We start from the raw sequence: 18,183 nt of genomic DNA, 5'->3' as shown, positions 1-18,183 counted from the left end.
TTGAGGCATCATATATGGGAAGGGGATCTCACCAGATGAGGAGGTCCTGCCCAAGGAGGGGATCCCACGGGTCTCCGCGCCTTGATCCGCCAGAAGGAGCCGCCATTGCCGCTGATGGATCAGGACGTCGGTGACAAGGCGGGGGTAGCGCGCTCACCGTGTGTCGGAGCGGACAGATCGCGCGCGATGGGAAAGGTGCTGGCGCGCGGAGGGCCCTGGCTCGAGGAGATCCAGGTGATGCTGCCGGCGCTTGAGATCGAGGAGATCGAGGAGATCCGGAGTTCGGCGGCGGCAGGATTCAAACCGCCCTGCCTTGCAGAGGCGGCGGCGGCGGCGTCTCCCCCTCGAACGGCGGCGGTGGCGTCGTCTCCCCCTCGGACGGCGGCGGCGGGGGTCGATGGGATCGATGGGAGGGGGCAACGAAGGATGGGGTCCATGGTTTTTTTTTGCTGGTCGTTTGTTTTTTTGTGGTTGCGTGGGATGGGATGCAGTGGGGGAAGAGACGAAAAAAAACCAGCGAAAGTGGTGGGACGAAATAAAACCAGCGAAAAAAAACTAAAACCAGCGAAAAAAAACTGGAAGATTATTCACCAACTGCTATATTAGGAGTAGAGATATATGATGATGATGAATTTCTATTTGTACACAATTCTATAATGTATTTAGTTCAAAATTTTGATTTAGCATTCTTTTATTCTATATAGGATATTTTGAATTTCCTGCAAAAAAGAATATTTTGAATTTATTTTACTACATTTTTTATTAATGCGATTTTTTTGAAGAAAAAGCATCAAATTCTTAAAAAAAGGGGAACCAAATCAGATGTAGTAAATGGGCCTCAAAGAGCGGGAGGCCTCATTTGGGAAAATCTTCTTTACGAGGCAGAGAGAACGCAGTCCAGCAGGAGGCCCATGAATCAGTTGGCCGGTTCGTTTTCCCCAGCACCCGAACGCCGGGGAGGCCGAGAGGGCAAGGGCAGGCGAAGACAAGTAAACACGGCGGGGAGCCGCCCTCTGGGATCGCAGACCGCGGCAGAGGATCTCTGGTTCTCCGAAATTTTACCCCTGGGGAGAGGTATTCCTCTGAACCCTAACTTTATGAAGCCATAATGTACTGTTTGATACAAAATCAGTGCGTAGTTTCTTGGGCACTCGCAAGCTTTGCATCTTGTGCGGAGCTGAAATTAGGGTTTATGGATCGACAAGTGCACTCATTAATTTCGATTTCTACGGTGCCACATTCGGAATTTCGCATGCGTTTCGCATTTATCAGAGTGAGGAGGATACAAAGTTCTGAACCGTACCATATTTTAAACCTTTTGAATTTGGTGGAAAAGTTACATTATTAGACAAATACCGCCTCCTATCTTCTTAATAAACAAAAGAATGCAGTAGTACACCCAGACTGAATGCAGCCAACCAACCTGTCCAGCTAATTTATTCCACTAATTACAGGTTTTGACGTTTGCAGCTTGATCTGGCATACTTCATTTCAGTGTAGAAAGATCCACCAAACAATGATCATCGGGGGTAATCCCCCTTTTCGAAAAACAAAACAAAACAATGACCATGCATTAATTGTCAGCTTAATGAAGCTGTAGAAAATACGCATTTATTGATTAGTGAAAATCTACATGACCAAGCCTGTAAAGTTTGGTGCTAGTCTCTACCCTTTTGGGTCCAGAGAAGAACATACATTGAGAATCACGTCTACTGCATCAATCAATGTGAAAAGGAAAACATTGCTGTGAGACTAATGCGGAACTTTTTTCATATTTGCATGATGAATTTTGAACTCTGCATTCACCACAACACAGTGGCACAATCATCGGAGCGGCGGCATCCTTTCAAGTAGAGGTCAGGGCATATTGGATGGCCTGCTGCGGCTAGTCCACAAAGTTTTCTTCGACAACAGGCAGCTTGGTGGTCAATTGAATCCACAAGGTGCCCAAGAAGGAGCAATTGATTAGGTGTTGGGTCCATTGTCTCCTCCAGTTGGTCCGAAAGTAAGCACCTATGGGCATGCTGCAACCCCAGCCACACGGCCTCTATGATGTGCAACAACGGTTTTGGTAGGCAAGCCAAATAGTTTGCTCCCTGAAAGAGGGTGTTTATTTGGAAGTTAGCAGGAGAGCTGCTAAGATTCCATTAAGAAGAAGAACGCCGCCGGTGAGAACTGCTCGGTTTATTAGCAGGTCTGAGAAGTACATTGGCTGTTAGCCGTCCAACACCTGACCAAGACATCTAGCGATGCCAGGAGCGCACCTCGCGGAGCACCGACAAAACTTGAATATATTACCACATTGCCAGTGGGCTAACAACCTCCCTGACATCTATTGTCCAATGTCTGTCCATGAACTCCTCCTTGATGGTGCGACACTTCTGAATGCGCCCCGAGACAAGTGAGAGAAGCTCCAGGACTCGGAAATGGCCCTACCCTAAAGCCAACTTGAAAGTGCATTTCGGCCCCCTATTGGGTTTTGTTGATTAATGACGAAGCGCATTTAGGCCCCCTATTGGGTTTTGTTGATTAATGATGAGGTAATCCCCTTTGCCTTCCATCGTGTTTAAATGTTGGTTGAGGTCCTCCGACACATTGCTTCACTCACACCTCGTTTTGCGGTCTTTGCCATCTTGTACTTCTCTATGTTGTCTGCACTTCCTATCAAGGCGTAGGCGCCTGAAATATTGTTTCTTCTCCTTAATAGCATTCTGGACATCATCGTTCGACCACCAGGTTAGCTTTGCTTTTACTTCCCCTAGTCACCCCAATCTCCTTGAAGCCACCTTCCGAACGCAAGTCGCCATCTTCATCTACTTACTGTTGCATCACCTCCTTTCTCCCAAGAGCCCCTCTTAACAATCCTCTCCTTGAAAGCCCGAGCTGCCTCTCCCTTGAGCTTCTACCACCTCGTTCTAGCGACTTTTGCGCGCTTATCCCGCTGGACTCCGAAAGCGGAAGTCAGTCACCACAAGCTTATGTTGAGGGACAACATTCTTTCCAGGTATAACCTTACAATCTAGGCAGGCACACCTGTCTTCTCTCCTTGAGAGGACGGAATCAGTCTAGCTAGAGTGTTGACCGCTACTAAAAATCACCAAACGGGATTCTCTCTTACTAAAGAGGGTGTTCGTCCACGATCATGTCGTAGGCTAAAGCAAAGCTTAAGACATCCTCTCCTTCTTGATTCTTGCTGCCAGAACTAAAGCCCCCAAGCACCCCTTCAAAGCTTGTGTTAGATGTACCCACGTTGCTATTGAGGTCTCGTAAGAAGAGCTCCTTAACAACAGGTACACTCCTAACCATGTCCTCCAAACTTCCGAGAGTTCCCTCTCAGTGCTCTCACTGTGGCCTACTTGCTGTGCATACGCACTGATAACATTGAGAACTGGGTCCCCAATGACCACTTGACCCCCCAAGAAGGAAAACATATTAATGCAGAGAGGAGCAGCCATGCAGGCGCAATGCCTATCTTCAGCCCGGATGCAGACCACTGCTTCTACAAGATCAAGACCTCCATAGTTTTTTGGCCTATCAAAGTGGAGTATGCCTCTGTATAATCAACCATAGCTCTTTTCCTTTTTTTCTTTCCTTTTAGCATCTTGTACTGTTGGTACACGAGGAAATGGATCAGTTCGTAGTTTTTGTCTTCTTGAGAACTTTACCATCCTGTTCAGAATCAAAGTTATACTTTATTGAGATACACGAGCTTTCTTGGATTTGAATCTCTGTGACACATAGCATGCTTTCTACACAACTAAAGATGCTTCAGCAAATTGTATTAAATTGTTGAGGAGACATGGAGTTATGATTCTATAGCCTTTGTTTTAGCCATTGAGTTTTTTTCCGATAAAGGGCACTTTTATATTAACTCAAAATGTAGCATCAAGAGGATACACAGCATGATGAGCTTACACCCGGCCTCTGCATTACTAGGATGCATGCAGCGTAACCAAGATTACAGTTTTCCTTCTGAAGTTGTCTTAAAGCTACAGTGTCTCAGTGGAAAAGTTGATTTAGTGCAAGGATATGTCCAGACTCTGCATGGAGTTGATTTAGTGCAAGGATGTGTCCAGACTCTGCAACCATGCAGCTAGCCAACTCAGCCAGCTAATATGCTCTGCAAATTACTAGTTTAATGGTGGGGTTCAGCTTGATCTAGCATATTTATTAATGTAGAGTAGTTCCACCAAATAAGGATCATATACTAATTTTGAGCTTAAAGAAGGTTTGATGTTGAATACACAGGTAAATGCATTTATTAGCCAGTGCAAAATTTACATGGCTGACCCTTAAAAGTTGGCTGCTAGTCTCTAATTATTTCTTTCCAGAGAAAAAGCATGCATAGAATTAAGAGAAGGAAGAAACTCCCATGTGACTGCTTAAAGTTAAGAAAAGGGAGAAACTACCATGGCTCATGCGTAACTTATTTCATGTACACATTCTACATCTTGAACCGTGTATGCATCATACAAAACAGAGGCAATAATAACATCATTGCATAATATCACCATGGATCTCAGAAGCATGCGAGGGTTGAATTCACAGTATGAGTTCGATCAAAACTTTTGTTTCCTTTCTGTATGGAGTATTCTGTACATTCCTACATATATACACACACTGAGAAAGATCAGCAATCCTTTAAAAGGTGGAAGCCAATCGCACGGTGCAAGAGTAGCAGAGGTTGAAGAGTATCTATGAGCTAAGAATGTTTAGGAGAGTAACTCTGCTCTGGAGCAATCTCCGGAACAGGATTCCTGCTCCAGCCTCAAGATCTCCGACACTGCACTCTAGGACCTGCAACTGCTCCTCCTTGCAAACAACCGAGTTCTTCTTCTGGAATGCCTTGGAGACGAGAGACCATTTTGGCACTGCGATTTGCTTGGACAAGAGGTGTACTGTTGACTCGAGGAGAGAGGTGGTGATCTCCCTAGCCTCACTCAACAGCCTGACCATCCTGCAGTCCTCCTTGTCAGATGTAACCTTCTTCGCGGCCTTCTTGAAATGTTTCTTCGCCTTCTTCACTAGGCGGGTGTAAGACTGGGTCTTGACTTGAACAGCGGTGTCATCTCCTTTTCTGGTCGCCACTTGCAGATCTTGGATAATGGCCTTCAACTCGGTGAAGTCCTCATGCATGGCATTGCAGAGATCTAGTAGCTCAAGGGAGCACTCGGTTTCACCTTCCAACATCTTCCTTTGCTGGGAAGAGCAAATTTGGTTGCTAGGAAGGCACAGGATCTCTTCAATGGCGCTGTAGATGTCTCCAAGTCTCCTCAAACCATCAGAGATAGTCTCGATGGTCATGGAGGGTGAAGAGATGCTTGCCTCTAGGCTGTGCAGCTCCTCTTCGACCTTGGTGTGAGGCCTAGAAGACAAACTAACTGATCTAATATGGCAAGCCATATCTGTTGCTAAGACTCTTTCCTCTGTGTTGAGTACTTGAGGTTTGAAGGTATGAGAATGAGAGAGCGCCTTTCGGTTTGATGTGTTTAGCCTTCTTCTGAGGCCTATTTATACAGAGGAACTGTATGATACAACGCCATTTGAATGGTAGACACAACGAATCATGCCAACTCATCTCCACAGTTTTGTATATCAAGTTTGTGAGATCTGGTGCAACATTTGGAATCTTCGCCCATGTGTAGTTCAAATTCTTTAGTGCAGTAGCTATTCTTCCAATGAGATATCACATTGTCATGTTCCTTTAATTGGCGACAAGAATCAACCGGATGGTTGGCTCTATTGGTGGATCTTGACATAATTGCGTGCTAAAAATGTTTATTTTAGTTGCATACGTGTTATCTAGGTATTGTGCTGTTTTAAATTTATTATGTAGGTATTATATGCTGCACAGCTCATGCTACCTGCATGGCCAACTTGGAGTGTTGGAGCTGGCTTGCTTTAGCCATGGATAGCAAAATCACTGCACAATGATCCTTTGGCTGTTGTTGTGATAACAAGTAGCATCTGAATAACATGGCCATCTTGTAGTGACGCATTTCAAATTTTGATTTGAAACAGTACACTGTTAGCTTGTATGATGGTCAGCAACGATGAGCATTTCTGAGTAATACTAATTGTATATTCTGAAGATCCGTCTGAGTTAAATGCTCCAACATTGTTCTTTCTTGAAGACATTGTCCAAGCTATCTTCACAGCAGCATAAACAGTAAACTGATCCTCTAAAAGGTGGGTGCCTATCACAGTGAACCGTAGGCAGTTTATCATCCATGTACAAGCTTAGAGCATTCAGAAAAGAAACTCTGCCCTCGAGAACAACGAAACTCCAGTTTCAGTAATTGCTCCTTGTTGCATGGAAGTCTTCTCTTGTGGAACTTCTTGGAGACAAGATACGACTTGTTATAACTCGGCATCACAATTTGCTTCAGTAGGAGCCACGTGGATGACTGAAGCATCGAAGTAACGACCTCTCTTGCTCCGGCCAACAGTTTGGCCACCCTCCTTCTCAGCTGAAGGAGATTTCCATTGATCTTCTTCCACTGTTTTTGCGCCATCTTGGTCAGATGAATGAAGGACTGTATCTTGGCCTGAGAGCCAATGTAATTTCCCGAGTACCTGTCTTGAGCTTAGAAAAGCTCTCTAGGATGGCATTGCAGATGTCGATCAATGCAAGAAAGTGCTCGAGCTCGAGCTCCACAGCTTACCTTTGTTGCTCTGGCAAAGGATAATTTGGCTGCATATGATCTCCTTGATGCTATTGTACACAAGTACACACCTCCTAAAGTCATCGAACATTGTTTCAATGGTAGCCAAAGGTGAAGAGATGTTCGCCTTCAGAGAAAAGAAGTTTTGCTGGCTAGCCATGGCTAGAATGGGTGATGGTGTGGTGTGCTTTCTATGTATCTGGAAATGGAAGAGATATTCAGAGAAAAGAAATTTTGCTGCAATGGTGCTTAACCGGTGCTGTTTGCCTCTCTATATAAGCACTAGCTGACCTTGTAAACAACAAAATCTCGTCGCTGATGGGGTGCTGTGCCGCTGCCACCCATCTCCACGACAAGCTGATTTTTCTTTTGTATCTCTGATCAGTGTAAGTAGCATCTCCAACTATTCGCCTCTGGTTGAGCTTATGAGCACCTTGTCATGTCTCCACTCTTGGCAGCAAACTCATCTGCACGAGCGTGCAGTTTGATGTCAGATCCAGATCTTGAGATTGGTGAGCTAGTGGAGAGAAAGAGCTAGCTGTTTCTGATTGGTGGTGGAGGAACAGTTCACTTCATCTTTGACCTCCAACGCAACACGATGTGTTTGTCTGGTGAGCATCGCTGGCATGTTTCCACTAGGCTATTAACTACCTCATGCGATCCTTTGCAACCTAAGGGTGCATTAGGTGCTCCTAACTAGGCCTAACACGTTCTCGTGTCTTAAGCTACTGACAGCAATGAATGGCGCGGCAGTTTACTCAATTATTGCTTGTTATCGTCATTCGTGCATGCTCAAATAGTTTTTTAATTGGTAATCCTAATCAAGTAGTTTTGCATCCATTTGTATTCTGATTGATCAGCAAATATCAGTTCTTAAGTAGTGCTCAAATAGTTCTTTGATTGGGAATGCTAATGCAGGTCTTAGCATTCAATAAGAAAACTAGTCTGTGTGAATTAGATTTTCCCTGAAGGAAGAACTTAAACTGAATTCCAGATTGAGACGTTTAGACATCCTGTTTTTGTTTGAGGTGGCATTCTACTGCTGTAGTGATATGTTGGACATTTAGTTGATCTTTTCTGTGTTTTACTTGGGTGAAACCCACTCAAGTCCCCACGGGCATTCATATAATGAGACTGGGAAGTGAGTCAAGTGACCCTGTTATCAATAGAAAAACTGTAATTAAATAGCTACAATTTTTGGTTGCGGGTTCTACAGAGCATGAAAAAAAGGCACCATGGGGCATGTGTAAAATTAAATACTCAGGTTGACAAGTTGAAATGGACAATTTTTTTGCTTTTGAGCTGTGTGATTTTCTGTACATTATTTCTCTTAAATACATCAGAAAATTGTTTTCCATGATCCTCCAAAAGGTGGACACGAATTAGAGGGGGTTAGAGTTGTTGCACTAAGTCGATCTATGAATCTATCTATAAGCTAAGATTGTTCAGAAGAGAGACCCTGTTATGGATCAATCTCCTGAAGAGAAGCTGAAGTCTACTCTCAAGATCAATGATGTGCAACTCCTGCAACTGCCCCTTGTTGCACACAAATCTCTTTTTCTGGAACGCCTTGGAGACAAGAGACCACCTACTAGAAAATTTTGGTACTGTAATCTGCTTCAATACGAGATGTAACATTGACTCGAGCATCACGACAGCAATGTCTCTTGCTTCAGCTGTCATCTTGATGGCGCTGGATCCCTCCATTTCTGCTGATGCTTTTGCACAGCCTCTAAGCCTTTCTGGCCAAGCGGGCGTAAGACTGAACCTTGGTGTGGACTGTTGCGCCATCCACTCTCTTGAGGGATAGTTGCACCTCCTCGACACTCGTCCTGAGCTCCGTGAAGCTCTGCTGCATGACGCTGCAGATGTCGGATTTCGGGATCCGGCAACCGTGAGAGGTTCGAACACTGGGGTGCGTGCGGAGATCTCAACCTGCCCAGCCTGCATACTCGCGATCCTCCCTAGCCTAGCGCGAAGAGACCACAGAGACACAAAGACAGAGATTTATACTGGTTCGGGCCCCGGTTGTGGTGTAATACCTTACTCCAGTGTGGTGTGGTGGATTGCCTCGAGGGGCTATGGATGAACTAGTACAAAGGATGAACAAGCCTCAGGAGGTGAGGTGTTCTTGAGCTAGTGTGGTGATCTACTTGTTCTGGTTTTCGGTCCCCCTCTATGGTGGTGGCTAAGTCCTATATATAGTGCCTTGGTCCTCCTCCCAAATATGAGCGGGAAGGGTTTCCACAACGGCGGGATTTGAAAGGGACAGGCAGTACAGTCTATCCTGACAAAAGTAGTCTTCGCCTGCGAAAAGCCTCTGGCCGTGATGCTGCGGTGGGCTCGGTGATGACCTCCGTCTTGTCGTCCTGGCGGTCTTGGTCTTGTTGCACCAGAATGGAAAACTTTGGCTGATTCCTCGGGACTCCGCGCCTGCGGCTTGCCTCGCTTGCACCGAAGAGGAAACCTGCGCTCTGTGCCCGTCTGGCGCCCGCCTGGCCTTGGTCGTCATGGCTCACGTCAGCTGAGCCTCATGAGGTAGCTACATAGATCTCTCCGCCCCTCAGGAGCCCTCCTGAGGAGGCCAACTCCTTCAGGGGTCTTGGCGTCGTCCGCCTTGCGAGGTTTGGCCCCTCACGAGGGTCTTGCTGCGCTGTTGTTGAAGCTGGGCCATACCAGGTCGTCGACAGAGCCGCGTGGTGGGCCGCAGGCAGGCAGGACTGAATACCCCCAAGTCCAGGATGCCGATAGTAGCCCCCGGGCCGAAGGCGCGCTCGGACTTGGCTTCCAGGCAAAGCCAAGGGGCAAGTGCGGAGTGCCGCGGGCCCTAACCGCCTGCGGCCTTGATGACGCGTGGCGACTGATTGGACATGGGCGACTCCACTTCCCCACGCTGCCTCGGCAACTGCTCGACTTGACAACTGCATCCTGCATGCAGAAAGGATCATCATTACTAGAAATCGTGGGAGGCCGACGATTTACCTTCTCCTGGCTATAAACGTGCGAGCGGGTGGAGCCCCTGCCCATTTCTCTTTAGCCTTGCTCCCGCTTGCTTCTCCTCTTCTTCGTCTTGCTCTCATGACGCCGATCAGGAGGTTCTCTGCGGCAGAGAAAGGGAAGGCTCCTAAGGAGGTGCCGGACCCTCTCCCACCGAAGAAGCGACTCCACCTCCACGGCGATGCTGGCGCGAGACGAGAGGTGGCCAGGCCTTGGCAATCGAGGCCTCCGCCTGGCTTCCCCCTCCCCTTGTATGCCCGGGCGCAAGGTGAAGGGGTGCGCCGTTGAGCGGCGCCTCGCGAAGATGGCATGGCCGCCATTGCCCTGCCGGCCGCACCACGGACCCACGCCAGAGATAGCTCGCGCGAGTCCGTGGTGTGGGCGGCGATGCCTCCCGATACCTGGACCCGGTTCCCGCGGTTCTTCGCTAGCGAACTGCCTCCGATGGGACCGGCGGAGCTGTGGCTGCAGCACGCGGGGTGCAGCAGCCCGGCCACCGGGGCTGAGGTCAAGGTGGTGTCGTCCGGGGACGTCTTCATGACGTGAGGATGGGGCGAGGTTGCCAGGGCTTGCCGAGCGGAGGGAGCCCTCGCGATCCACTTCGAGTACGAGGGCGCGACCGCCTTGTTCTTCAAGGTCTTCAACGAGCGAGGCGAACGGCTGGAGTGCTGCCCCGGAGGAGACAGCTCAAGAGATGCCGTGATGGGCGCCGGATATGCCGCCACCCCCTTCAGTGCTTCGTCCAGCAGTAGCGACGACTCTTGGGAATCCAGCGACTCTCCTGAGCCCAGCGACTCTCCGGAGTCGAGCGACGACAGCTACGTGCCGCCGAGCTCCCGCCGGGGTCGGAGTGCTGCTGCAGCTGCCGCCCGGCGTCGTTAGCGACGCCGCAAGGCCCTGTAGTTGCTTCTCCTGCGCGAGATAAAAATCAGCCCTCGTAGGGCTTGTAAGGATCGGGATGTATCCAATAGTATTGTTATTCCTTTTGACTTTGTAATGAACACGCGTATTCCAGTCCGGCTGAGTTCCTCCCTTTTCCCTTCCCTAGACAACGTGGCACTCTACGCCGGCAGGACCCAGTCGCCAGGCAGGCTTCAGCCGTCACTAGTATGCCAGGTCGCGATGCCGTGGTCAAGGCTAGGAGGTGAGCGGCCCAAGGTCCGGTAAGAGCTCATGAGACGCGATGCTCATGAGGTCCCCCTTGGCGTGCAAGCAGCTGCGCAGAGAGTTGAAAAGGAGAGTTGAACCGCCCAAGTGGAACTGCGGGGTGAAGCGTGTGGATCGAAACTAGCATCGTGGCGAGCCAAGACTTATCTTTTGCGGTCTGAGCCCATCGGAGAGGTAATGCTTGTCGTCGTGCCCGTGGTGCCATCAGGTGCAGCCCGTCCTGGCCACCCTCCTGCCTCGCTTGCCAAGGTGCTCTACGTCCTCGGCACCCGGCCCTCGAGCGAGCTCAGCTGCCGCTGGTATGCCAGGTCGCGATGCCGTGGTCAAGGCCAGGGGGTGAGGGCTGGAGAGCCAGTAGGAACTCCCGAGACGCGATGCTCGGGAGGCCCCCCTTTAACGTGCAAGCGACTCGCGAGGCTGGACGGTGGTTGTCCGGGCCGACCCTTGGCTCATTGTAGGGTGATCCTGCAAGTTAAATGGCAAAAGAGGCCGAGAGCCCCAGGCATGAGACGGAGGCACCGAGGACCCTGTGAGGTGGTGTATGCGAAGCGGGCCGCGAACCAGAGCTTGATCCCCGGGTTTATCAGCGTTGCAGGGACGGACCCGAGCACAAGCGCCGCGCCGATGTGTGTGTTACGCGGAAATGGCGTTAGTCAGATGCATTAGGGCCGTGAGGCGGAGGTCACGAGGTGACAATCATAGATAAATTCACGGAAACGATTAGATAATCCTGGTGAGTGCAAAACGATACACGCCGTAGGGACGGACCCACACGGCCTGGGGACGATGCAGCCCGAGGGGCGCCCCCAAACTGAACGAACTAGGGAGATGTCACCTGGTACCGTTGCTGAAGAGTTGTTGAAGTAGCCAAAAAGCGCGCGCTGCTGAAGCCATTCCTCATGAGCCGCTCCGGTGCCGGGCCTCGGGAGGCTCGGACGGACCGGGAGGCTCCTGAAGGTGCTCCTCCATCTCCACCAGGATAGCCTGGTGCCTGGCTTCACGGGCCGCCTGAGCATCCCTCATGCAGCACTGGAACGCCTCAGCCGCACCCACCAGGCCGAAAGGCATGCAGACATTGCTGTGAGGTGGTCCCTCGCATCGGCCGACACGAGACGGCCATAGGAGCTGACGAGACGTGGCCCTGTTGAGCCCAGGGGTGTCGATGCAGACACGGAACTCTTTACCGTTGCTAGGGCAGTGAGCTCCGCCTCGCGGCAGGCGATGATCGCCTTGCAGAACCCTTCCTTCCTGAATCTCCTCGATCGCCTCGCTGATGAACTCCTAAACGCCTGGTGCCTTACGCCTGCTGCCTTCTCCTGGGAAGCGTGCTCTGTAGTGCGCCTCCACATGGTGCCCGAGCGCCACTCTCGCGACATGGGCTAGGTCTGAGGCCCTCCAGAGGAGAGCCCCCAAGCCCAGCCTGAAAGGGGCGCCGGGCGCGCCTTCATATGCGATGGGTGAAGGCGCTGCGTCCGGAGATGCGAAGTTCAATGCTGCGTCCTCGGGTGATGCTTCCTCACGAGACCCTTGGCTCAGCTGCAACTTCTTTGTCTTGGGGGCGACCTCAGGAGGGAGGGCACCATCTTCGTCTTCTGGGTTCTCAACTACTGCAGCCTGGAAAGCGCGCTCGAGGGAGCACACCGCATCCTTCTCCTGACAGGCGACCGTGATGATGCCGCCGCTTCCTGGCATCTTGAGGATGTTGTAGCCGTGGTGCGTCGCTGCCATGAACTTGGCCAGTGCTGGGTACCCTAGGATGGCGTTGTAGGGCAGGCGGATGTCGGGGACGTCGAAGTCAATGAGCTCGGTGCGGTAGTTGTTGCGCCCGCCGAAGGTGACAGGGAGGCGAACCTGCCAAATCGGGTGTGTTGATCCATCGGTCACTCCTGAGAATGGCTTGGTGGGGTGCAGCTGGTAGTATGGCATCTGGAGTCTGTCGAATGTCTGGACGAAGAGAACATTGAGCCCTGTTGCGCCATCAATGAGAGTTTTGGTGACGGTTACGTTGCTGATGACGGGGGAGCAGAGCATGGGGAGCGCGCCAGTGGTGGCCGCGCACTTGAGCCGGTCTGATGAGTCAAAGGTGATGGCGCACTTGGACCACTTGAGAGGGTGAGTTGCCTTGAGCTTGGGGAGCGCCGCATTGACCTCGTGCGCAAACTGCTTGAAGATACGGTGAGATGCTGGGGCTTGTGAGCCACCCAAGATGCAGGCGATGGCTCGCGGCTCCTGGAAGCCCCCAGCCCCCTCGTCCTGATGATGATCTTCGTTCCTTCTTGGTGGTGGAGGCAGAGGAGGCAAAGCTTCATTGCCCTGAGGACGGTCCTCACGAGGCTGCTCCCTCCAGTTGCCCTCGCGAGGCTGGTCCTGTCAGCGGTCCTCATGAGGCTGGTCGCGCCACTCCTGACGGCGGTCACGTCCATCCCAGCGTCCTCCACCTCGGCCACCTCCGTGATCGTAGCCCCGATCATTGCGCTCGGGGCGTCGACCGAGGCGCCTGTCGCGGGGAGAGACCTGAGCTCCTGGCACTCACTGGTGTTGTGGCTATAGACGTTGTGGAAGGCACAGAACGGCCGCTTGCCCTTGGATGACTCGGGGTGGTCGCAGCCGTGCTTGGTCTCTGGCTCTGCCGCAAGCACGGCTGGCCCCTTGCGCTTTGTGTCCTTGGTCTTGGTCTTCTTGTGTTCTGGATTAGCATCAAGGATCTCGAGGAGGGAGAGGCGTCCCTCCTCAGCCCTCGCACACATGTTCGCCATGTTGAATATCTCCAGAGTAGTGCAGAGGTCCTCGTGAATGGCGAGCTCCTCCTTCATCTTGACGTCGCGGACGCCATCGATGAATGCAGAGATGATGGCCTCGTCTGACACCTTGGGGATCTTGAGGCGGACGTTGTTGAAGCGCTGAATGTATTTATGCAGGGTCTCCCCAGGCTGCTGTTTGACGCGACGCAGGTCGCCCGCGGCCGGCGGACGGTCGCGAGTGCCCTAGAAGTTGGGGATGAAGCAGTTGCGCATCTCCTCCCAGGAAGAAACCGACCCCTCGGTCAGGTTCGGGAGCCAAGAACGTGCGCCATCCTTGAGGGCCATCGGAAACCAGTTTGCCATGATCTTCTCGTCGCCGTTGGCCGCCTCGATGCTCAGCTCGTAGAGCTGCAGGAACTCGGCTGGGTCTGCGGTGCCGTCGTAGCGTGGAGGCAGGTCAGGCTTAAACTTGCTCGGCCAGACGACGTTGCGGAGCTCTGCAGTGAACGCACGACATCCTGTCATGGCCACCGGAGGTCATCGAGGGGGTGGAACATAGTCTTAATGCGCGCGCACCGCCACCTCCTGTGGCGGCTCGCGAGCCTGGTGCTGGGGTGCTGGATGTTGGAAATATGCCCTAGAGGCAATAATAAAAGCATTATTATTATATTTCCTTGTTCATGATAATTGTCTTTTATTCATGCTATAACTGTATTATCCGGAAATCATAATACACGTGTGAATACATAGACAACAATATGTCCCTAGTGAGCCTCTAGTTGACTAGCTCGTTGTGATCAACAGATAGTCATGGTTTCCTGGCTATGGACATTGGATGTCGTTGATAACGGGATCACATCATTAGGAGAATGATGTGATGGACAAGACCCAATCCTAAGCATAGCACAAAGGTCGGTTAGTTCGTTTGCTAGAGCTTTTCCAATGTCAAGTATCTCTTCCTTAGACCATGAGATCGTGTAACTCCCGGATACCGTAGGAGTGCTTTGGGTGTACCAAACGTCACAACGTAACTGGGTGACTATAAAGGTGCATTACAGGTATCTCCGAAAGTGTCTGTTGGGTTGACACGGATCGAGACTGGGATTTGTCACTCCGTATGACGGAGAGGTATCTCTGGGCCCACTCGATAATGCATCATCATAATGAGCTCAAGGTGACCAAGTGTTTGGTCACGAGATCATGCATTACGGTACGAGTAAAGTGACTTGCCGGTAACGAGACTGAACGAGGTATTGGGATACTGACGATCGAGTCTCGGGCATGTAACGTACCGATTGACAAAGGGAATTGCATACGGGGTTTGATCGAATCCTCGACATCGTGGTTCATCCGATGACAACATCGAGGAGCATGTGGGAGCCAACATGGGTATCCAGATCCCGCTGTTGGTTATTGACCTGAGGTCGTCTCGGTCATGTCTGCATGTCTCCCGAACCCATAGGGTCTACACACTTAAGGTTCGGTGACGCTAGGGTTATCAGGAAGACAAGTATGTGATTACCGAATGTTGTTCGGAGTCCCGGATGAGATCCCGGACGTCACGAGGAGTTCCGAAATGGTCCGGAGGTAAAAATTTATATAAGGAAATGGGTTAAACGGACACCGGAAAGTTTCGGTGGCATACCGGTATTGTACCGGGGCCACCGGAAGGGTTCCGGGGGTCCACCGGGTGGGGCCACCCCTCTCGGGGGGGCCACATGGGCTGTGTGGGAGAGGGAGCCATCCCCTAGTGGGCTGGGCGCGCCTCCCCACCTAGGCCCATGCGGCTAGGGCAAGGGGAGGGGAAACCCTAAAGGGGGCGCCCCCCTAGCTTGGGGGGCAAGCCACCCTTTTCCCTCTCCCTTTGGCCGCCGCCCCCCTCTAGGGTTTCCCCTAGAGGGCCGGCCCCCTTGCCCCTCTCCTCCTATATATAGAGGGGTGAGGGGAGGGCTGCTAGAGACACAACTGAAGGCGCAGCCCCTCCCCTCCCCAACACCTCTCCTCCTCCGTACGTGCTTGGCGAAGCCCTGTCGGAGTACTTCTGCACCAACTACACCACGCCGTCGTGCTGCCGTTGGAGCTGCCTTCCTCAACCTCTCCTTCCTCCTTGCTGGATCAAGACGGAGGAGACGTCGTCCATGCCCTACGTGTGTTGAACGCGGAGGTGCTGTCCGTTCAGCACTTGGTCATCGGTGATCCGAATCACGACGAGTACGACTCCATCATCACCATCCCCTTGAACGCTTCCGCACTCGATCTACAAGTGGTATGTAGATGCAAACTCTTCCCCTTGACTCGTTGCTTAGATGAACTCATAGATTGATCTTGGTGAAACCGTAGGAAAAATTTTAATTTTCTGCAACGTTCCCCAACAGTGGCATCGTGAGCTAGGTCTATGCGTAGTTCTCTTTGCACGAGTAGAACACAATTTTGTTGTGGGCGTAGATCTTGTCAACTTGCTTGCCGCTACTAGTCTTATCTTGCTTCAGCGGTATTGTGGGATGAAGCGGCCCGGACCAACCTTACACATGCTTACGTGAGACCGGTTCCACCGACTAACATGCACTAGTTGCATAAGGTGGCTGGCGGGTGTCTGTCTCTCCCACTTTAGTTGAAGTGGATTCGATGAAAAGGGTCCTTATGAAGGGTAAATAGAAGTTGACAAGATCACGTTGTGGTTATTCGTAGGTAAGAAAACGTTCTTGCTAGAACCCATTTGCAGCCACGTAAAAGATGCAACAACAATTAGAGGACGTCTAACTTGTTTTTGCAGCAATTGTCATGTGATGTGATATGGCCAGAAGTTGTGATGAATGATGAATGATATATTGTGATGTATGAGATCATGTTCTTGTAATAGGAATCACGACTTGCATGTCGATGAGTATGACAACCGGCAGGAGCCATAGGAGTTGTCTTTATTTTTGTATGACCTGCGTGTCATTGAAGAACGCCATGTAAACTACTTTACTTTATTGCTAAACGTGTTAGTCATAGAAGTAGAAGTAGTCGTTGGCGTGACAACTTCATGAAGACACGATGATGGAGATCATGATGATGGAGATCATGGTGTCATGCCCGTGACAAGGTGATCATGGAGCCTCGAAGATGAAGATCAAAGGAGCTATATGATATTGGCCATATCATGTCACTATTTTATATAATTGCATGTGATGTTTATTATGTTTTATGCATCTTGTTTACTTAGGACGACGGTAGTAAATAAGATGATCCCTTAAAAATATCAAGAAGTGTTCTCCCCTAACTGTGCACCGTTGCTACAGTTCGTCGTTTCGAAGCACCACGTGATGATCGGGTGTGATAGATCCTTACGTTCACATACAACGGGTGTAAGACAGTTTTACACAGCAAAACACTTAGGGTTAACTTGACGAGCCTAGCATGTACAAACATGGCCTCGGAACACGGAGACCGAAAGGTCGAACACGAGTCGTATAGAAGATACGATCAACATGAGAATGTTCACCGATGATGACTAGTCCGTCTCACGTGATGATCGGACACGACCTAGTCGACTCGGATCGTGTAACACTTAGATGACCAGAGGGATGTCTAAATCTGAGTGGGAGTTCAATAATTTGATTAGATGAACTTAATTATCATGAACTTAGTCTAAAACCTTTGCAAATATGTCTTGTAGATCAAATGGCCAACGCCCATGTCAACATGAACTTCAACGCGTTCCTAGAGAAAACCAAGCTGAAAGATGATGGCAGCAACTATACAGACTGGGTCCGGAACCTGAGGATCATCCTCATAGCTGCCAGGAAACAATATGTCCTAGAAGGACCGCTAGGTGACGCTCCCGTCCCAGAGAACCAAGACATTATGAATGCTTGGCAGTCTCGTGCTGACGGTTACTCCCTCGTTCAGTGCGGCATGCTTTACAGCTTAGAACCGGGGCTCCAAAAGCGTTTTGAGCATCACGGAGCATATGAGATGTTCGAAGAGCTGAAACTAGTTTTCCAAGCTCACGCCCGGGTCGAGAGATATGAAGTCTCCGACAAGTTCTACAGTTGTAAGATGGAGGAAAATAGTTCTGTCAGTGAGCACATACTCAAAATGTCTGGGTTGCACAACCGCCTGTCCCAGCTGGACATTAACCTCCCGGATGAGACGGTCATTGACAGAATCCTTCAGTCGCTCCCACCAAGCTACAAGAGCTTCGTGATGAACTACAATATGCAGGGGATGATGAAGACCATTCCTGAAGTATTTTCAATGCTGAAGTCAGCAGAGGTTGAAATCAAGAAAGAACATCAAGTGTTGATGGTCAATAAGACCACTAAGTTCAAGAAGGGCAAGGGTAAGAAGAACTTCAAGAAAGACGGCAAGGAGATTACTGCGCCCGGTAAGCCAGTTGCCGGGAAGAAGTCAAAGAATGGACCCAAGCCTGAGACTGAGTGCTTTTATTGCAAGGGGAAGGGTCACTGGAAGCGGAACTGCCCCAAATACTTAGCGGATAAGAAGGCCGGCAACACTAAAGGTATATTCGATATACATGTAATTGATGTGTACCTTACCAGTACTCGTAGTAACTCCTGGGTATTTGATACCGGTGCCGTTGCTCATATTTGTAACTCACAGCAGGA

At 50.5% G+C, this 18,183-nt stretch overlaps 1 protein-coding gene across 1 annotated transcript; it reads right to left on the bottom strand.

The window, feature by feature from the left end:
* Positions 1 to 4,550: 4,550 nt before the first annotated feature.
* On the bottom strand, positions 4,551 to 7,366 carry LOC123155653 (uncharacterized). Its single transcript, XM_044573796.1, has one exon. The coding sequence runs from the start codon at positions 5,401 to 5,403 to the stop codon at positions 4,696 to 4,698; it is 708 nt and encodes a 235-aa protein (XP_044429731.1). The 5' UTR covers positions 5,404 to 7,366; the 3' UTR covers positions 4,551 to 4,695.
* Positions 7,367 to 18,183: the final 10,817 nt, after the last annotated feature.

The sequence above is a fragment of the Triticum aestivum genome, chromosome 7B (assembly GCF_018294505.1).
Source record: "Triticum aestivum cultivar Chinese Spring chromosome 7B, IWGSC CS RefSeq v2.1, whole genome shotgun sequence".
Lineage (NCBI taxonomy): Eukaryota > Viridiplantae > Streptophyta > Magnoliopsida > Poales > Poaceae > Triticum > Triticum aestivum.
This window is presented reverse-complemented; position numbering and strand designations above follow the sequence as displayed.

Bases quoted from the DNA above. Each gene is read 5' to 3' on its own strand.
- LOC123155653 (XM_044573796.1), bottom strand. From the start codon at position 5,403: ATGGCTTGCCATATTAGATCAGTTAGTTTGTCTTCTAGGCCTCACACC.